This window comes from Anabrus simplex, chromosome 5, assembly GCF_040414725.1.
Source record: "Anabrus simplex isolate iqAnaSimp1 chromosome 5, ASM4041472v1, whole genome shotgun sequence".
Classification (NCBI taxonomy): domain Eukaryota; kingdom Metazoa; phylum Arthropoda; class Insecta; order Orthoptera; family Tettigoniidae; genus Anabrus; species Anabrus simplex.
Genome location: NC_090269.1, coordinates 420,742,286 through 420,762,591, shown reverse-complemented (window position 1 = coordinate 420,762,591; position 20,306 = coordinate 420,742,286). Strand labels below are relative to the sequence as shown.

The window sequence follows — 20,306 nt, the reverse complement described above, 5'->3', positions numbered from 1 at the left end:
AAGATATGCGAATCTCTGGAAGACCTAAAGGTGCCAAAGTACTTAACTGACAAATTCAAGATGCTGTATCAGAAGTGCTACAGCTGTGTCCAGATAGGCAACGGACGATCAAAATGGTTTGAAACAAAGAGAGGTGTCCAACAAGGAAGTGCCCTGTCACTACTCCTGTTCGTAATAGTAATGGACAAGGTCATCAAATCAATCAAGAAAATGGACAGTGAATCAAACGCCCGGGTATTTGCTGATGTGCTTTTATGGGGAGAGAAGTTGAAGTTCAGAAGAAACTTAATGAATGGAACAATACATTCAAAAATTTTGGACTGAAGATGAGCAAAACAAAGACAGTGGAAATGACCATCAACAGGGAAGGAACAAGCTCAAATATATTTCTGGAAGGAGCAAAATTGAATCAGCTTCCCACTTCAAGTATCTCGGAAGCACAATCTTGAAAGACAACACTGTTAGGCAGGAAATACTCAGCAGGACACAGAAAGCATCGAACTTCTACAGTCAAGTTAGGAATCTTCTCCGGGACTGCAAAACAATCATGTGCCACACTTACTTCGTACCAATCCTCACGTGCGGTTTAGAGATATGTACCCTACTAAACAAAGACCTCAGTAGAATCCAAGCAACTGAAATGAGATTCATTAGAACCATGAACCAAACAACCAGAAAGGACAAGATCAGAAATGAAGTGAATAGAAAAGTAGCTGGTATTGAGGTTCCTATTATCAGCATCATAAAGAAATGCAGACTTCAGTGGTATGGGCATTTAATGAGAATGAACAGGGGAAAGACCTGCCAGAAAATATTTCGACCTTAATCTCGTAGGAAGAAGACCACAGGGAAGACCAAGAAAACGTTGGATAGAGACTGTAAGATCAGATGTGGAGGAGAGAGGATATAAATGGGAGGATGTACTTGATCAGAAGATGTATGAAGGCAGAAGGAGTTGGCGAGCGCTTGTTCACCACACCCGGGAAACTGGAGTTGGGAAATGATGATGATGATGATGATAATGATTTATTTGGTGCAAAATAGTGTATGATATGTATCCCTATATGTCACCATGACAATTTAATTAATATGTACTTGCTCAGTTTTTGTGATTTAGGCTGTTGATGACATTTTAAATGTCGAAACCGGTACCACTATTGAATAAATGTTGTAGATAACATCTTATACAACTTGAATTTGTATTGGAAAGGTTGAACCTTACTTTGTGAAATCTCTGTGATATATTTTCATGGTAAGCCTTCATTTGCAGTTAGGTTAAGCGATGCTGTTTGAATAAGAAAGTAAACATTTGCCACACAATGTGATCAGATATCTTCGGTATGGTATAGTTTTCTGGCTATCTACTCTTAAGAGTTCTCTCCTCGCCATTCAAATGCAATTCACAACTAAGTATTTATTATTTTCCACCTTGTCGATACATTAGTTGTTTAAGGGCCGGTTCTACCATCTGCTGGTAAAGTGGCTGGCAGCTGCCCGGGAGGTAAACTACCTGGAGGTGTAAATCGGCTGGTACTTTGGCTTGCGTCCAACCACCTCCGCGCAAGCGCTAGGTAGCTACCCGGAGCTAGACACCGATATACGAAGTTGGCTAGACTGATTTTCAGCGATTTCTCGCCTTCGAGTGTGGTGCTATCTATCGTCAGATGCATGAAACCCATTTCGATTGTCTTATTTCCCTGTGCTTGCGTCTGCTGATTATCACCAAAAAGCCTAATAAGGGGAGTCTTAAGAGTTATGGACAACGATTCATGTCAAGCTTTCGTGATTTTAATCTATGATCTTCAATATCAATACCAAATTGGGATTAAAATCTCGAGATTGCATTTTCTTATGCCAGTTATAACCTGTCATGTAAGGCAGCGTTTTTGAAAGGTATTCTCGTAGTAGACTGGTCAAGTCGCTCGCTCCGTAATAGAAGGTACGCAGGTTTTCATCGTATCTCTAATTTACATTTTAAAGTGTATTTTCGTTCCCTGCCGTTGTTCTTAACTCTCTTTTACGCGCTTCCATATACGCATATACACACATCTTCTTTACGGACTTATTGCCTTTGAGCATTCTATCTGCAGGCTTCTGTGAACTGATTAAGTATCTCCACGATGCTCTATTTGCAACTAGTTCTGTGACCTCGTTTAGTTCCAGATGCTTCCATTTATTGATAAAGCATTTCATTTTAATTTTTAACTTTATGAAGGTCCGCCTCTGTGGTGTAGTGGTTAGCGTGATTAGCTGCCACCCCCGGAGGCCCGGGTTCGATTCCTGGCTCTGCCACGAAATTTGAAAAGTGGTATGAGGGCTGGACCGGGGTCCACTCAGCCTCGGGAGGTCAACTGAGTAGAGGTGGGTTCGATTCCCACCTCAGCCATCCTGGAAGTGGTTTTCCGTGGTTTCCCACTTCTTCTCCAGGCGAATGCCGGGATGGTAACTAACTTAAGGCCACGGCCGCTTCCTTCCCTCTTCCTTGCCTATCCCTTCCAATCTTCCCATCCCTCCACAAGGCCCGTGTTCAGCATAGCAGGTGAGGCCGCCTGGGCGAGGTACTGGTCATACTCCCCAGTTGTATCCCCCGACCAAGAGTCTGAAGCTCCAGGACACTGCCCTTGAGGCGGTAGAGGTGGGATCCCTCGCTAAGTCCGAGGGAAAAACCGAACCTGGAGGGTAAACAGATGATGATGATGAACTTTATGAAGATAAAGTTGGAAGGTACTGTAAAGAACTAATCGGGATAAATATCCATTCATAGGAAGAGGAATTCGGGAATGGAATAGTTTCCAATTTCTTCGAAATAATTTACAAGCCTATTTAAACAACTAATAGGGAATCTGCTACCTGGGCGACAGTCCTATGTGCTATTAATCATAACATCACTTGCTATAGGTAGCATACATATAAAGCAATTTTCCTAGTAGACATAATATTGTGATAAGAACGTATGAAAAGAGGCATACAGATTAACACAACGCTAATAATGGAAATAAAAAATTTGTCATAATAAAGACTCGAACCTCCACACTTCGTATTACGAAGCGTACGTGTTAACCACTACGCTACGAAAACGCTTGGGTTCGGTGGGATACATACAGTAATATATATCTCGTGTCCGAAAACTGGAAAAGTAGAAAATTAAAGTCCATTTGAAATGATTTCCAAATAGATTTTGATTTTACATCCTTTTAGAGTTTCTTTACGAAAACTTGACGTATAAAATGTGTTCCCTGTGCTACCGATGCGAGAGGCTGGTGTGACCGTTGCAATTAAAGGGAAGCATTAATGTTCAAAATCCTGCAATACAATATCGATCACTGTTACAGTATACTGCTTTTTTCAGTATACTAAGCTAATTTGAGTTGCATATCACCAGAAATACAGCTAATAATGTTCAGCTCTCAGAACTTGCCCGGCAGGTAAAGTCTTATCGGGCCCTCGAAGTGGCCGAGAAATTACGCGCCGGGTAACGACGATTTATGCTGCCGATAGCGCTACCTGGGAGTGGTCGGACGGAAACATCCTTTTACGCGGAGGGCAAATTACGCGCTACTTTACCAGTAGGTATTAGAACCGGCCCTAAGGCAACTTATGTGGTATATGTTTCATATATTATTGACATCTTCAGCCACATAACACTGTTTAAATGAAAAATTCATATATTGACAAAGTATCAGTGTTGTCATTTAATCTTATTTTATTTTAAAGGACACTTTCTCTCAAAGCATTGATACTTGTTATTGATGAGATATTGCTGATGTTCATGAATCTAGCAGGTTTGTCTTTTCTGAGAGAGCTAGGTAGTTTATTCCATAGTTGTACTATAGAAATAAGAGTTTGTGAATCATATTGCACAGTATTATGTTAGAGTATTGTTTGTGGTGGGGTGACAACCTGTTTAATTGAGAATCAATGCAAGGTGGAGAGGACATAGAGACACTTCAGTGAAGGCATAGGGCATGAAGGGTACAGGATTGTTTTAGTTTCAAGCAGCCAAGTTGACTTGGTCGTAGTACTGAAGTGTGCTTATGTAATGCACACAAGTTTATTGAGCATGTTGTAATTTGCCAGAGAGAATGGCAGTCAGGTCATTGTAAACTACATCACAGTGGTCAAAATGAGGTAACGTTAAAACGTAAAGATAAGCCGCTCCTTCAACGCCCAAGGAAAAAAATCTTCTGAAAGCTATGTATCGATTTTAGAGCTGAAAATGTTTCTTAAAATGTTTGTGATATGTTGCCTCCAAGAAGGATTTATTATTAGGATTATCCCTAAACTTTTGACTGATTCAAGGTATTCAGTTGGTGGCTCACGCAGGTATAATTTTGGAAGAGAACATTATTATTGATTTTGGAGCAAATTTTCATTTTCATTGGAAACTAAATAGGTACTCAAACAAGCAATTATATAATTGCTAGTGTTTGGTAGGTCTAAGTGGGTACTGTATCATAGATTCAAGGATGACTATGAAGTTTGGGTCTTTAATCATCAGTTGAATGAATGTAAAGGTGGTATTGGAGGATGATGATGATGATATACAACACCACAGTGCAATTTTCATCAACCCTAGTTGGAATAATACAAATAACAAGTTATTCTACTGTCAAGCAACAGGTTTATTTGAGCACTAATCAAATACCACCATACTTAGCCAGGATCGAACTCACAGGAATGTATCACAATATCTTCTGAACCACTCAGCTTCGCATTCCTGGTTTATTTCACTATGGTTGGACATCAGTGCTCATTGTTGGGAGTGGTGGAGTGGGGGAGGGGAGCAGGATGTGCTAGAGGGGACTGTTCATGAGCAAGATCTGCAATCTGGAAGTAAGGATAAGGAGAAAGTCGTACAAATTCAGCAAAAGGGGAGACCAAAGTTTTTATGTGGATGAAACTATATAATAGTGTTCAATTTCCTGTTCCATTGATCTTCTAACATACAACGTTCTCTTCTCTTAGATCAAGGATAATCGACGTGCTGATAAAATTACTTCTGGACCTCAGTCACACATACTGGAGGGTGTGTCATGGGAAGAAGCCAAGAAACTGCAGGTAATGTATAGAATTTGTGCGATGTACCTACATAAAATGTATTATTCAGTTTTAGAATGGCTATTTTCATGCATAATAACTTTGGGTGTTAATTTGAAAGGGGAAAGTAATACTCACTTCACTAATTTTGTTTTTAGGATGCCAATATTTCTGCTACTGGGGATCAGGTGATTTTAGTAGGTGCTGCTTCTAAAGGTATCATCCAGAGAGGGTTTCAGCATAATGCTATGGTGTACAAGACCCCATATGCCAAGAATCCATTCGATACGATTACAGATGAAGAGATCGAGGAGTACAAGAAAACTGTAGAACGGAAACAAAGGGGAGAATCATGTAAGTAGTTACTAGACTATGCAGACCTGATTATCACATTGTCCTCAACTTCAAACAAGACATTAGCATTATGCTGTAAAAAGGGGATGTTGTGAATTGTCTTTTAAGAGAAACTTGAAAACATGACAACGAACCTCATCAGGTGCTGGAGACATAGAATTGGACACATGGTCAGGGCTGTGTGGAAGGTGATCCAATTGTTGCTGACCAAAAGATCCTATGATTAATAGAACACCCGTTCATTTCTTCAAACAAAGATAATCCAAAAATAACCCCTGGCATGGCTTACCAGTAATTCCAGTGAGGTCATTGCTTAATGAGTCTTCTGGTCTGTTTCGTGAAGATATTTTTCCCCAGTCAGGTCGTTGCTTAATGAGCCTTCTGGTTGGTTGTCGTGAATACGTTTTCCATATTTCAGTCCAATCTCCTCAAAGTAATATTAAAAAAAAAAAATTTGATTCTGTGTACTTTCAGTTAATTCTCAGTTTTCTTATTTAAACCTTAGTATAGAATGTGTTCAGTTTTTCTTGACTATCACAGTGGTCTGCTACTTGCAAGGAAAGTTATTCCTATGCCATTGTTTTCACTTCGTTTGCAGAGTGAAAACGTGGGATGACAATGAACCTCTTCAGGTGCTGGAGACATAGTAGTCATTGGGCGGAAGGTCAGGGCTGTGGGAGGTGATCTAGTTATTGCTGACCAAAAGATTCTACGAGAGCTTGCACATTTAATATTTAAGCATCAGTGTGGGTTTTCACATTATCATGAAACAGCAAAAGTGGCAGAGAGTAGGAAGCCACAGATAGCGCATGCGCGCTCTCTTGCTCTCTCATCATTCAATACTCGACGTCATCTATTATAACTTGGCGAGTGAAGTCCCAAGACAAAACTCTCCGTGTATCAAAAACACAAATGCGGTTGTTTGAGGATGGGGTCCAATAATTTATTACCTTCTTCACAGTATCGGGTCAAAAACAGCTACGGCAACCACTGGACAATCTTTTGAATCCATCAAGAGCACAACTTCTAGCTTCCAAGTTTTTTGTTATTATTTTATAAACTGTCTGTGTTCACTTGACCACCGCTCATCCATAGTTAGTTGTTCCGGGTGGCTTGTCCAGATATGGGTAATCAACATTGGAGCTGTACACTTCAATCCTGGGGATCTCTCTCCTCTGATTTCTTGCACTGAAGATCTGGATCATCAACTATATCACTTTTCCCACTTGTGGGGGTTGCACACGGTAACTTGATTTAGTTTTACGACTAGATGCCCTTCCTGACGCCAACCCTACGTAGTGGGATCTACGCACTATTGCATTTGTGTGGTGGTTGGTAGTATGATTCGTTTTATGTTTATGAAGAATGAATTGGGACAAACACAAGCACCCAGTCGTCCAAATGTGATTAAAATCCCTGACCCAGGTGGAATCAAACAAGACCTTGTGATGAACTAGATAACTGACCCTATTTCATGTGTGACAGGTCACTAGATTGTTTTAAACATTTCAGTTCATGAAAAATTAAAGATTACAAATACATTGCCATTCAACTGTCCTGACTCGTAAAAATACACACACACATGCAGGATGTCTCTGTTATTTTGGCAATCCACAATACGTACCAGAGCTCTTAATGAAAAGATATTTCATACAAAACTTGTACAACTGAAAGGGGGAAATTATACTCTGGGAGAGTCAGCTTTACAGCATTATTTCTTAGTGAGTACTAGCATCAGTTTTTTTGAACAGCACTGGGTATTTATTGATTAAAAGTTTAGTGAAGCTCGTCAAAACTTATTAAAAAATGTATCACAGTAATAACAACAATTATTATTTTATGGCCTTAGCTACCGTTTGCAGACATTTTAATATGACGCCATCTGGCTGCCTGCTCGTCAATTTCAACGAACAATTTACGAACTTCATCTCGTAGATCGGTATTGATATAGTTAAAACTAAGAAATTTTAATATGTTTTTAATTAAATAGTTCACTTGTAAAGCGACATGTATTGATTGGGTGGACCAAAACCTAACATTGTTTTTTTAATTTTGACGTTCCATTTTACTCTAGGGCTACTAGAGAGCAGAGTAAACCGAAACTCTCTTCGGCATGTATGGCTGAGATTTGATGAATTTTGTCGGGTGAACACCAAAAATGTCCCCAGAGATCTTTTACATGCCAACATCGTACGACATGCATTGTAGAATGGAATTTTGTCCGCCCTTCAAAAATCTGACTACCTCTGTCACGTTTGAACCCGTTATCTTGTGATCCAGAGGCCGACACTCTACCATTGATCCACAGAGGCAGCTTTTTATCACAATGTATCATTCTAATAAACATATTGTTAAAATTTGACACAGAAATTGGAACTCAGAATGGTTCATGAAGACCAATTATTTGAAGCCTTGCTGCACAGTTGTCCAGCATGGTACATTACAATATGTTAACACTCGTCAATATTGCAGGTACCCCGAGTTGCATAGCCCACTCCATGGACGTTGTGCATAGAAGAAACAGAGGAGAACACAACACACAACGAATACTCAAGTCATCCATGTTCAGTCGAATACAGTACAGAACATTGCAAATTGAAAGTTTTAACGGAAATGTACTCCAACAAAGGAAAGGTAGAAATTCTGCTCATCTATGAAGAATGTGAGTTAGCAAATGAATGTATTTGTATTTTACAGTACAGTATGTTCGGATGAGTTGTACTGAAACACACACACCCACACTGGTATGTTATTACCATTAACAGTATCTGGTTTGCTCACTCGTCTTCCATTCTGTTGAAGGTAGGCGTGATGCTAGTCGGGCAAAACAACTCTACAGTAAGCGATACCATGACAAGACTCCTCCATCCAGACAGTGCAGCTTTGTAAAACGGGCAATTCTAACTCTCAGCACAATTACAGTTAATGCAGAAATCAGCATACACTAACTTGAAGCCAAAAGAGTGCACATTGCATTCTTACGAGTTAATACCTTACTTACGTATTATACCCCTTTTTCTCCTTTTACAGCCAAAAAGGTAAGGGGGTCCAGTATGCGATAACCTCAAATTTTGTGCAGTGAACACATGGATTCTATGCTGTAAAGAGCTATAAATTATACATGTAAACATTTCACACTATTCTTCAACAAACGAATGTATTTGAGTTATACTGGCAATTTTCATTGGAAGGCAGTATTTAAAAATGTAAAAAGACAATGAATGGTGAACACGACTTTTAGGCCTACGGATAAAGTAAATAGTCACTTTTAGTAACTCATATCAAGTCATTCGTTTCATCTCATTAATTCCTCTGATTAGGTTGTCAGGTAGGGCATACAATCGTAAAAACTCTCTACGAAAATTTGTCTCCCTTCATACTCAACCCCGTAGAGAAAAGGGATAAGCTTATAGTATTATTATGCAAAGAATTCACCTTTTATGTGATGCCAGTCATTTGTCTCTGTCAGTTGAGCAGTAGGCCTACTGCACAATAAACCTGAGTAAACCTAATCACTGCTTTTGAATTATAGTCTTGTTGCCACTTCCCTGCTACCGGCATGTTGTCATTCCAAATGACGTCGCCTTCACTGCCATATCGTCAGCCATGCATAGAGAGCATTTGAGGTGCCATCTTTTTTAAACTTTAAAAAAATAGTTTTGTTCTGGACTATTGATTCCAGACAATGAGAATCTATTCCCAATTTTTTCCTATCTGTGTAGCAGAAGCCACTCCTGAATAAGACATGCTGCAGAGAGCGTGCCAAACCACCAGCTGATGACCAGCATATATTAAGAGTTGTACTTTCGAATGTAATACATACGTACATACATACATACATACATGTAATATATAGCATTCTTTGCATAACTGTGGCTATTGAAAGCCAAACCCTTATTTTTAAGTATATTTCATGCTTGTTTTCCACATATATCACATCAGGATTTATCTAAACAACTGTAAATGAGATCAGATGGAGCTCATTGTTTAGGTTAGGTATGGTATCAAGTGCCCGCATAGTGCCAGAAGTTACACAACGGGAAGATTAAAAATAAATAACAGGGAAGTTTATCACATTTATGGATATCTACAGGTGTAGCGGTAATGAGTTTTATCATCGTAATGTTAATTTTGTACGATCGTTGTCTCCATTTTTTATTAACACATTAGTATGTATTGTTTGGCGTCTCCGAAAGATGTTAAGTGGGGACGTAAAATTATTATTGTTATTATTTGTGAACTACATTGGTGAGTAAAACAATAGTTATGATTCTATTGTTTTTATCACGTTTTAAACCTAGTTCTAACAAAAAAAAACTATATTGGCCCGAGTTACTAGATATTAAACAATCACTTTAATGATCTCACCTGCCTATATTAATGGGCCTAACAACAACCGTGAATATTTCTTAACTAAAGTAAACTAGTTTCCTCATCCCGAGGTGGTGCAGCTCTTTTTAGATAGGCCTCCAGTGGAAGGGAGTTGCATGTACCATTTGTACTGCATATTCATCTTCCTGCCATTCGTAAATCTTTAGCAATACGGTACCGGAAATCAAACTCAGACTCCTGAGAATGGCAGCTAATTGTGGTAACTATTACACTGGTGGACATTCTTAACTACAAAACACAGCCACATATACACGAGTGATGCGTGCTTGCAGTGCTTGGGTGGGACACGAAAGAATTCACCTTTTGTGCGATGCCAGCAGAGCTGCAGTAGACCTACGCTACAGAGGCGGAAATTTCTTAAATACGGAACACTGATGTACTGCATGACTTCGAGTGGGTTTTTTTCTCTCACAAATTTGTGCGATGTCAGAGCTGCAGTAAGGCTTGTGCCCGCTTCAAAGAAGAATTGTTGTTGTTCTGTGACGAATTATGTTTGAGGGGGGGGGGGTCTTGTATGGGAAATTTTTTCATTTTCTTTCGAAAAGCCAGGGGGGGTCTTATACATGAGTAAATACGGTATGTTCCATCCCTATTATGTTCACTCACACCAAGAATTGCATGGGAATGTTTTCAAGAATCATGTAGATTTCTATCCATGGGCACAGTATCAAATTAGCACTAATCAGTCTTTTTACTAATGAATCTTAGTTTTGAAACTCGGGCCAAGTGCATACATGCATCATTGAACCATCGAAAACACACGGTGGCTCAACAGGTGGACTATCAGCGTGAATGGCGAATTAATTTCTACTGTTGACAACAAGGATATGGGACCTAATTTTGGGTATAGCTTAATACAAACATTTTTTTGGGAGGGTGGGGTCTTCTGGAGGAGCTGCCTCTAAGGAACAGAATGATGTGGTAACAGCATAATAGATGCCCAGCACATAATGCCGTGTATGTACGTCATGTTCTGGACCAGAAAGATCCTGGTGGTTTGATTGATCGTTGAGGACCAGTTAAGTGGCCTGTTCGGTCTCCTGACCTTAACACCCGTGGACTTCTTCTTTGGCACAGAGAGAGTGTCTGCGCGGTTCGGTTTGTGTCACATAGCTATCAGCTTGCATTCAGGAGATAGTGGGTTCACACCCCACTGTCAGCAGCTCTGAAGATGGTTTCCCATGGTTTCCCATTTTCACAGCAGGTAAATGCTGTACTTTAATCCCTGCCACAGTCACTTCCTTCCCACTCCTAGCCTTTTCCTATCCTATTGTCACTATAAGACAGGTCTGTGTTGGTCTTACGTAATAGGAGTGGGAAGGAAGCAGCCATGGCCTTAATTAAGGTACAGCCCCAGCATTGTCCTGGTGTGAAAATGGGAAACCACGGAGAACTATCTTCAGGGCTGCCAACAATGTGATTCGAACCCACTATCTCCCGGATGCAAGCTAACAGCTGCGCGACCCTAATTGCAGGGCTAACTCGCCCAGTATTATAGACTATTATGCCTTCCAGTCTTCAGTCTGCAAGCCTCTGTGAATTTACTAATTGCTGCCACAATCCTCTGTTTGTAACTAGTTCTGTGGCCTCATTTAGTTCTATATCTTTTACCTACAAATCATTCAAAACTGAGTCTGTCATCGTCCTGGTCTCCCTCTACCCCCCTTACCCTCCATAAGACAGTCCATTATTTTCCTAGGTAACCTATCCTCCATTCTCCTAACATGACCCCACCACCGAAGCTGGTTTATGCGTACAGCTTTATCCGTAAAGTTCATTCCTAACATAGCAAACATTTCTTCATTCCGAGTGCCCTCCAGCCATTGTTCCCACCTGTTTACCAGCAGTCATTCTCGTTACTTTCATGTCTGTTACTTCTAGCTTATAAATAAGATATCCTGAGTCCACCAAGCTTTCACTCCCATAAAGCAAATTTGGTCTGAAAATAGACCCATGTAAAGATAGTTTAGTCCAGGAGCAGACTTCCTTCTTACAGAATACTGTTGATTGCAACTGCAAGCTCACTGCATTAGCTTTACTGTACCTTGAATAAATCTCGCTTTCTATACTACCATCCTGGTAGAAAATACATCCTAAATACTTGAAATTATCTGCAGACATCAGTTTAGTCTTATAAAGGCTAATTTTTATACCATACTCATTGCATCTGTTTTCAAGTTCCAAGATATTAGACTGCAGGCTTTTGGCACTATCTGCCATTAAGACCAGGTCGTCAGCATGAGCCAGACTGCTTACTACATTTTCGCCTAACTGAATCTCTCCCTGCCACTTAACTTTTCAGCGGATGATCCATGTAAACTATGATCAATAAAGGTGAAAGATTACAGCCTTGTCTAACCCCTGTAAATACCTTGAACGAAGAACACATTCTACTGTCAATTTTCACTGCAGCCCAACTGTCAACATAAATGCCTGTGATTGATTTTAATAATCTACCCTTAATCCTATAGTCCCAGAGTACGACAAAAGTCTTTTCCCTCGGTACTTTCTCATATGACTTCTCTAAATCTATGTAACATAAACATAACTGTCTATTCCTCTCACGGCATTTTTCAGTTACCTGATGTACAGTGAAGATCTGATCCTGACAGCCTTTCTGCGGTCACAAACCATGCTGGTTTTCATTCGACCTCCTCTCAACCATTGATCGCACCCTCCGTTCCAAGATGCCGGTGTACACTTTGCCTGGTATACTGATTAATGAGATACCTTGATAGTTGTCAAATTATAAAACAAAGACTTCCTTTGGTAATACATCATATAGATATTCCAATAACTCTAGAGAACATGCAGAAACTTATTGTGCATGCTTGTAATTCTCTTCAGCAGTCAACCCTGGAAAAATTGGTGTTGTCATTCACCCAGTGGCTTAACTTGTGTAAAGCTGTCAGTGGTCACCACCTTGAACATCTACTTGTAGTACCAAAACGGGCATTAGATATACCAATTTGTGTGTTGTATACATTTCATAACATGAAAATTAAATACCCTATAATCCCAAATACCACCCGCATTTTTTCCCCAAAAATATTGGTTCTAAATGTTGGGTGCGGGTCGTATTCAAGCCGTTCATTCAAGTAAATATTCACTAAGTCTTTATGGAGTATTGAAATAATTTGAATACGGTTACTATACTCAATATGCCACATGTAAACGGGCATTCAGGTCTTATTGTGTTTTCGTTGCGTTCTAAAAAACAGTATCAATTTTTTTCTCATTATGGTTACAGTGGCATTTAAACGTGAAATGCAAGGTAATGAAATGCAGTAAATCAAAGAAAATGGGTAAATATGCAGTAAATATGAAAGCCGCTGCTGCGGATGCTCGATCGTTATTTGTTTCAAAAGTGTTGCTGGCATGCTGGGTGCACAAATAGCTGATCTCGCGGGATATCGTACTTCGAGAGAGTCGAGATTGTTGGTTATGGAAGTCTACGTCACTCACATTCGAGTTCCGTATCTGTCCGTGAAAGTGTTGTCTCGATAGTAAATGATGGATTCAAAATGGCATCTGCGGTCATTTACTGTGCGTGAGAAACTTAAAGTTGTAAGCGAAGCTGAAATATACGGAAGTCGTGCCGTTGGCAGAAGGTACGATATTGATAAATCGTGTATTCGTGATTGGCGGAAGAAGGAAAAACCTCGTGCACTTCACGTCCAGTTTTAACATTAGCATCTGCAGCAACTAATGTTTCTTCAGACCAACAAGCCTTCTCTGTAGCCCTCTTACAGTTCCGAACCATTTGAAATTACAATTCTTAGTTTTAATGATATGCACATATAGTAATTTCGCCAATAGATTGTACACATATCATTCACATAAATCTCTGGTAAAATGTAAAAACCCATTTTGTTTAGAGGGGCTAATTGTGCGCACTGAAGTGGTAATGAAGACTGTCGAGAAAAAAGTGGACAGTTTAGTATATACCTTAATATAAATTCAACTCTTCTAATGTAAGATGATGTAACAAAACAAGTATTTCTGCATAGCGCAAGAAACATACACAACTCAGGCTGACACTCAGCTTGCATAAACATTATGGTGACTCCTCATTAGATTGAAGCAGGTCACGGAATGCTTGCTACCAGGGGAGGGATTTAGAGAGGTGCGTCCCATTACCCAACACGTCCGATTGCTCCCCTATCAACCTGTCATTTTCTTTGGATGCTAATTTTTACCAATGAATCTTGTTCTTGGTGAATACAAAGGTAAGTATGGCTAGCAGGAATTCGTCACATTCCGTATGTGCTCAATTCCTGTATTGTTTGCGAAAAAAAAATCCTGGTTGCCATTTGCATAACAAACCAAACTTTTAGCAGCTACTAGCATTTACAAGACCCATACTGAACCAAATAAACAATTCATCATGAACCAGGATATATTATTTAAGAACCACATATAGGTACGTGCTATCTACATATTTAATTTTTTTTTTTTTTTTTCCAGTGTGATTTACATTTCTCTCCATTCTTCCCTCCTTTCTGCAAGCTGGGTAATACATATGCGCTAAAGCTCCATTCCATCAACCAATAGATACTGATGCCTTACTTTTTGTATTTTCTCTGTCATCTCATGATACGAGCCTTATAACTGTTCCTTGACAAACCAACAAGGCGATAGTCTTAACGGTCCCTCATCGGGATAGTAGTCAGGTTACGATTGAACTTTCCTCCTTATTTTCCTCGTTTCCTCCTTGGTGAGTTTTGAATTTTTTTTCATCCGTGAGGTTGGTTCCTAGAATTAATTTTTGTTCTGTTCCAAGGTCGATCCTGACCGTGGGTACTATTACTATACCTATCGCGTGCTGGTTTCTGATGTCTTAAAATTGCAAGAAGTTGCCACATTTATTTATTTATTTATTTATTTATTTATTTATTTATTTATTTATTTATTTATTTATTTATTTATTTATTTATTTATTTATTTATTTATTTATTTATTTATTTATTTATTTATATAGAGTTCCTTTCATATTTCTCATTTTGTGTGACTTTAAGTGAGTATGGGACCTGTTGACTCGTGATCAAGTGTTTAATTTTTATAGCTGTTCTAAGATTAAGTTAGCAGTATTGATTGTCAGTTGATTGATAAAGTACTAGAATCTCCTTTTTCACATGGTTGCCTGGTCCACAACTTGCATGCATCTGTCAAATAACCTTCCATAAAGTTGACAGGAGCAAATTTTTATTTATTTTTTTTATTTATAGCAAACCACTACTTTCTGCATACTTTTTTGATTGTACACAGTATAAGCCTTTATTTTTTCCTCCTGTACAGTACCTTATTAAACTTCCCTGAGGGGGGTTAAAAGTTCATGTAAAATTTACTTAAAAAACATACAGGTTTTGGCCCTTAGTTATGGGCCATCTTTAGTGGACATTTTTAAGGTACAGCTTGTATTGTACAGAGTTGAAAACAATCTACACCTAGTACAAAAATTCACAATATGATACACTACATACTAAAATTCACAAAGTGGAATTAAAATTGTTCATAAAAATTTTGCGTTTGGATAACAATTGTCAAATCTTGCCAAACTCTAATTCTAAATTGAGTCTTATAAAAGAGAGTTTGCAGTCTCATTTAAAAAAAATTAATACTGTATCATGTGATGATTTTTTTGTTTATTTACCAAGATCTGTGTGTTCTGGAAGTAGATACCGTTTATTCAAAACAGTAGTTTGAGAAAACCTATTGTCTTGTGTGTATACTGTATTTGATTGTATTGACAAACATTGTTTTTGAGTGCTCGCAGACAATTCCTGACCTTGGGTATCTCATCATCACACGTTCTACTACAGGAGGCCTGAGCACAGGCAAATCTAGAGACAGACAACGATGCACGTGGAATCATTAACATTGACAGTTCTGTTAACTTTGATGAAACCTCCTCCATTATACTGAGGCTTTTAATCTTCAGAACAAGTATTGAAATTTGTCTGCACGCACTCAAAAAACAATGTTTGTCAATACAATCAAATATACATGCAAGATAAGAAAATACGTTTTCTCGAACTTCAGTTTTGAATAAACTGCCTTCATCATTGTCATAATCATATGCATTCTCATTTATTACAAAGATTGTGATCTTGCAAACAGTAATTTCTTCTAATAATTCTTCTTTTATCCATTCTGCTTCTTCACTAGACATAAGCGATGAGAACACTGTCACCAGTCTAATGGCTACACCAGTCACTCTTTGTACATGAAAAATGCCCTGTGTTCCACTTACTAATCTTAAAATTTCTTGCAGATCTGATATGTGCCTAAGTTGCTTGTAGTCCAATCTACCAAACAAGAAAATTTATTTTAGTGTTACAAACAACCAGATGCGGGACTTTACGGGGCTTGTGAAAATAGGATGTAATGGTGTCAGGTGCTTTTCATGATCCCTCATGTTTTGTGAATCAGCATGTATTTTTCAGGTCTTTCCAACAGACCTGATATCATTGTGTTCCCCTTGTATTCAACTATGTTGTTTCTTTGTGAATACTGTGAGCTGTGGTATGTGGAGTTATTTAATGCTGTATAGGTCAGCCCTCTGCTAGTTGGCTGATGACATTTGTGGAGTTTCTTTTATGCTGTCTTTTAGGAGATATCAGGTAGGTGTGTTCAGTCACCTGGCTTTCACTTTGTGATATTAATTTGTACCTCATCCTTCTTATGCTTTACCTGATAGTTGCCAAAAAAAATAACAAATTAAGGGGCTTCATTTTTATGTGCCCACGTTCGTATTGTAAGCCACTTGCTCTTTTCTATAACACGGCTTAAGTTGTAGTACAGTGCTTTCTTTCTTTTATTTATTTTTAATCTTTTAACAGTTGATGAAGATCAGACGGAGTCGGAACCATTGTCGTCATCGCTGCAGAATAGTCGACCTACGAACGATGATAGTGGAGGTGTCATTAAGTCCCCTCTTTTGTCTCCAACATCAGCTGCTAGCGAGACTGAAGAGGAAAGTAGGGATGGCAAGTATATGTATGGTTTATATTAATAATTATTTTTTTGTTGAATACTCCTGAGAGGACCTTCGATATTGTACTTACGGCTACCTTATTTCTGAAAGAAAAAACTAGGATAACTTCCAACATTTTAGTAAAACATAAAATTACCTTTAAAAAATGTGATTCACTAAGTGTTGAATGATGATGGTCCAACAGTGGCCTTCTCGTTGTACAGTACCATGCATGTTTTTCTGTGGATACACCTTTTCGTATAATATATTCATCACTTTTTATTAATTCATAAAAGCAACTGCAACTGTATTCACAGTGAAATTTTAGCAAAATTTTCACAAGTTTCTGTAGTTGTGCTGCCTCTTTCTTTTCTCCAGAATTTCGTTAATGAGAAGACTCTTCCTACAGATGCTGCAAACACACTATGTATTCCCCTTTTTTAGGAGATTTGTATTATTATCACGGAGCCAATAATCTTGATGTTAGGCCCCTTTAAACAACAGTTATCCTTATTAACAGTGTACCGGGCGAGTTGGCCGTGCGCGTAGAGGCGCGCGGCTGTGAGCTTGCGTCCGGGAGATTGGGGGTTCGAATCCCACTGTCGGCAGCCCTGAAGATGGTTTTCCGTGGTTTCCCATTTTCACTTTAGGCAAATGCTGGGGCTGTACCTTAAGGCCACGGCTGCTTCCTTCCAACTCCTACGCCATTCTTATCCCATCGTCGCCATAAGACCTATCTGTGTCGGTGTGACGTAAAGCCCTTACCAAAAAAAAAAAAATATATATATATATATTAAGTGTTAGAGGAAAGCCTGCCTGATGGCCATGATCATTATGACATCAGGTCTATATGGTCTCGAACCATGGTTAGCCTGTTAGAGTCCTGTTAGTGAAAAAATTTCCTGGATTGAAATTCCTAACCTCTCTGCAGTATTCATCTGGAGTGAGGGCATATGATGATGACTCCTCTGAGGACATTAACCCTTCAACAGGCCCCTTGGTGACCCCTCCTCTGCATTCATAATTTTGTCTCACTTGTTCATAATTTCACCAATTCACTATCATTGACAAGTTAGCATAATGTAAAATATTTATGGTTAAAAGTGATTTGATAGAATCTGAGGATTTCTTGTAGAACAAAACATGTCATTCTTTGTTTATCGGTGTGTTATTTTTTGCAAGTATGTTACAGTGTCATATGTGTTACAATTAGTCTTTCAGCAGACTGAAAAGCTTCTGAGTTGTATTAGCTATAAAAAAATTAGGGATGAAAAACACATTCTAGATGTAAGACTCATCTTGAAAGATAATAGGCAACTTGATGTTTCTTGGGGTGTACAGACTAGGGTTGGGCACTATGTCCCTGTTTCGGCACAAGGTGCCGGTGCACAGTTACGTTCTGCTGTTCCAGAACACAGAGTGTCAATTGTTCCGAAACATTCTCATGCGAGCCGGAGACACTGACTCGCTGTCCCATCAGAAGCGCCGCTATGCACTGTCCTTCGCCTACTAGCTGAACTGTGCAGCGGGCGCACGGGACGCGGGACTGCAACTGCGCAGTGTAGAGAGAACTTCGAGAGGCAACATTACATGCTCCGCGCCAGTGGGAACTGGGAGTGTGCCTGTACGGAACGTGCTGTGTGGTGTGTGCCTGTGTGTAGTTATGGCCATGGTCCAGCATAAAGCTGCAGGGAACGTGAACGAACAGTCGGAACACTGAAATTCGCGCCCAATAATCACGTTAAAGGCTGCTATTAGGTTAAGATTTTTCCGGTCAATATAAAATACTCATAACACGGTTACAATGGCAGTGCAGGTGTTTAAAAGTAACCAATTCAAGAATATTTTCACCAGTTGAATGTATTGGCCTGTATTGTGAGTAATTAGTGAGTAATTAATATCTCGAAAATTTCCCTCAACACTTTCTCGGGGATTGACGTTAAACATTAATTTGGACTTTAAGGAAACTTTTAAGCCCAAGAAAAATATGGGTCGTCGCTTTGGAATTAAAAATATAACTGGATGAATACATTGTTGTACTTTCCTGCTGTTAGGCCGGGCGCACATTGAGAAGCAGTTGGCCGCAGAGCAGGGAAGAGCAGAGCAGAACACCGCGAAGCGTACGAAATTGCGAAGTTGACGTGAGCGCACATTGCCACGCAGGGTCTCGTCGGTTTTCAGAAATGACATGTTTTCTTTAGATTCTGTGATACTGGGGCATCCAGTATAAAGAGGCTCTTTTTTTCTTTTTCTTCAAGCATTCGCGATTTTTCTCATTTTGTTAGTCATCTTCACAATTTCCCTTGTGCTGATGGCAACACGGTTATTCAGCTTAAGATAATCGCAATAAAAACAACCACCTTCGCCAGTTTACAAGACTGAACAATATTTCTATGTTACCGATATTCGGCGTTCATATGGACTAAGCAAAGAATTTAATTCATGATTATTTTTTATATTTTTTACTTCGCACCGACACAGATAGGTCTTATGGCAACGATGGAATAGGAAAGGGCTAGGAATGGGAAGGAAGCGACCGAGGCCTTAATTAAGGTACAGGCCCCCCAGCATTAGCCTGGTGTGAAAATGGGAAACCACGGAAAACTATCTTCACGGTTGCCGACAGTGGGGTTCGAACCCCCTATCTCCTGAATGCAAGCTCATAGCAAGGCGATCCTAACCGCACGACCAACTTGCATGGTAAATTCATTAATAGGATCACAGTGGGGGAGAGGGAAAAATATGTATTTACAAATGTACTGCTAGATTTTCATCTAGTTGTCACAAGACACAAGATACTAAAATCAATCAACATTGACAATCTGTTGTGAACGCGTTTGCATTTATATTTGACAAGACATGACAAATGATTTTCCGTATTTATCTCTTCACATAAATGTGATGATGGATGACGGCGACGGAGTCGGCGATGATGCTCTCCATAATCAACATTAGAACTTTGTCTTAAATTCTATATGTTGCGAGAACTTGGGTCATGGATTGTTTCATAGATATATGAGGATTACATGCTTTTGTTTAACGTCGCACTAACATATCGAAGGTTTTCGGCGATGGAAGAAGGGTGGAAGATTGGGAAGGTAGCGGGCGTGGCCTTAATTAAGGTACAGCCCCAGCATTTGCCTAGTGTGAAAATAGGAAACCACGGAAAACCATCTTCAGGGCTGCCGACAGTGGGGTTCGAACCCACTATCTCCCGAATGCAAGCTCACAGATGCGCGACCATAACCGCACGGCCACTTGCTCGGTGGATTACATTTTAGGCTTTTCTCTAAACTACCTTGTTACGCAGCGTGAATAAAATGATTTATAGCCTGGACTGTAGTGCCTTATTCCCCGAATTTACATACCGATTTTAATTAAATTCTGTTCAGCCATTTTCTCACGAACATACATACATACATACATACATACATACATACATATATATATACGTACATACTGCATTGCAGTCCACATGATTCACATAGTACCTACAAAACATGGCGAGACTGAATGGCTGTGGTAATTTTCTCCTCCATTTCTTAAC

At 39.4% G+C, this 20,306-nt stretch overlaps 1 protein-coding gene across 10 annotated transcripts in view; it reads left to right on the top strand.

Moving 5' to 3' along the window:
- The window catches only part of hts (adducin 1-like protein hts), a 506,583-nt gene that overhangs the window by 358,909 nt on the left and 127,368 nt on the right, over positions 1 to 20,306 (top strand). For all 10 annotated transcript variants that reach the window (XM_067147801.2, XM_067147796.2, XM_067147800.2 and 7 more), the window contains 3 exons: positions 4,966 to 5,058; positions 5,196 to 5,391; positions 16,626 to 16,772. In XM_067147801.2, coding sequence (XP_067003902.1) covers positions 4,966 to 5,058; positions 5,196 to 5,391; positions 16,626 to 16,772 — 436 coding nt within the window. The remainder of the gene's footprint in view (positions 1 to 4,965; positions 5,059 to 5,195; positions 5,392 to 16,625; positions 16,773 to 20,306) is intronic.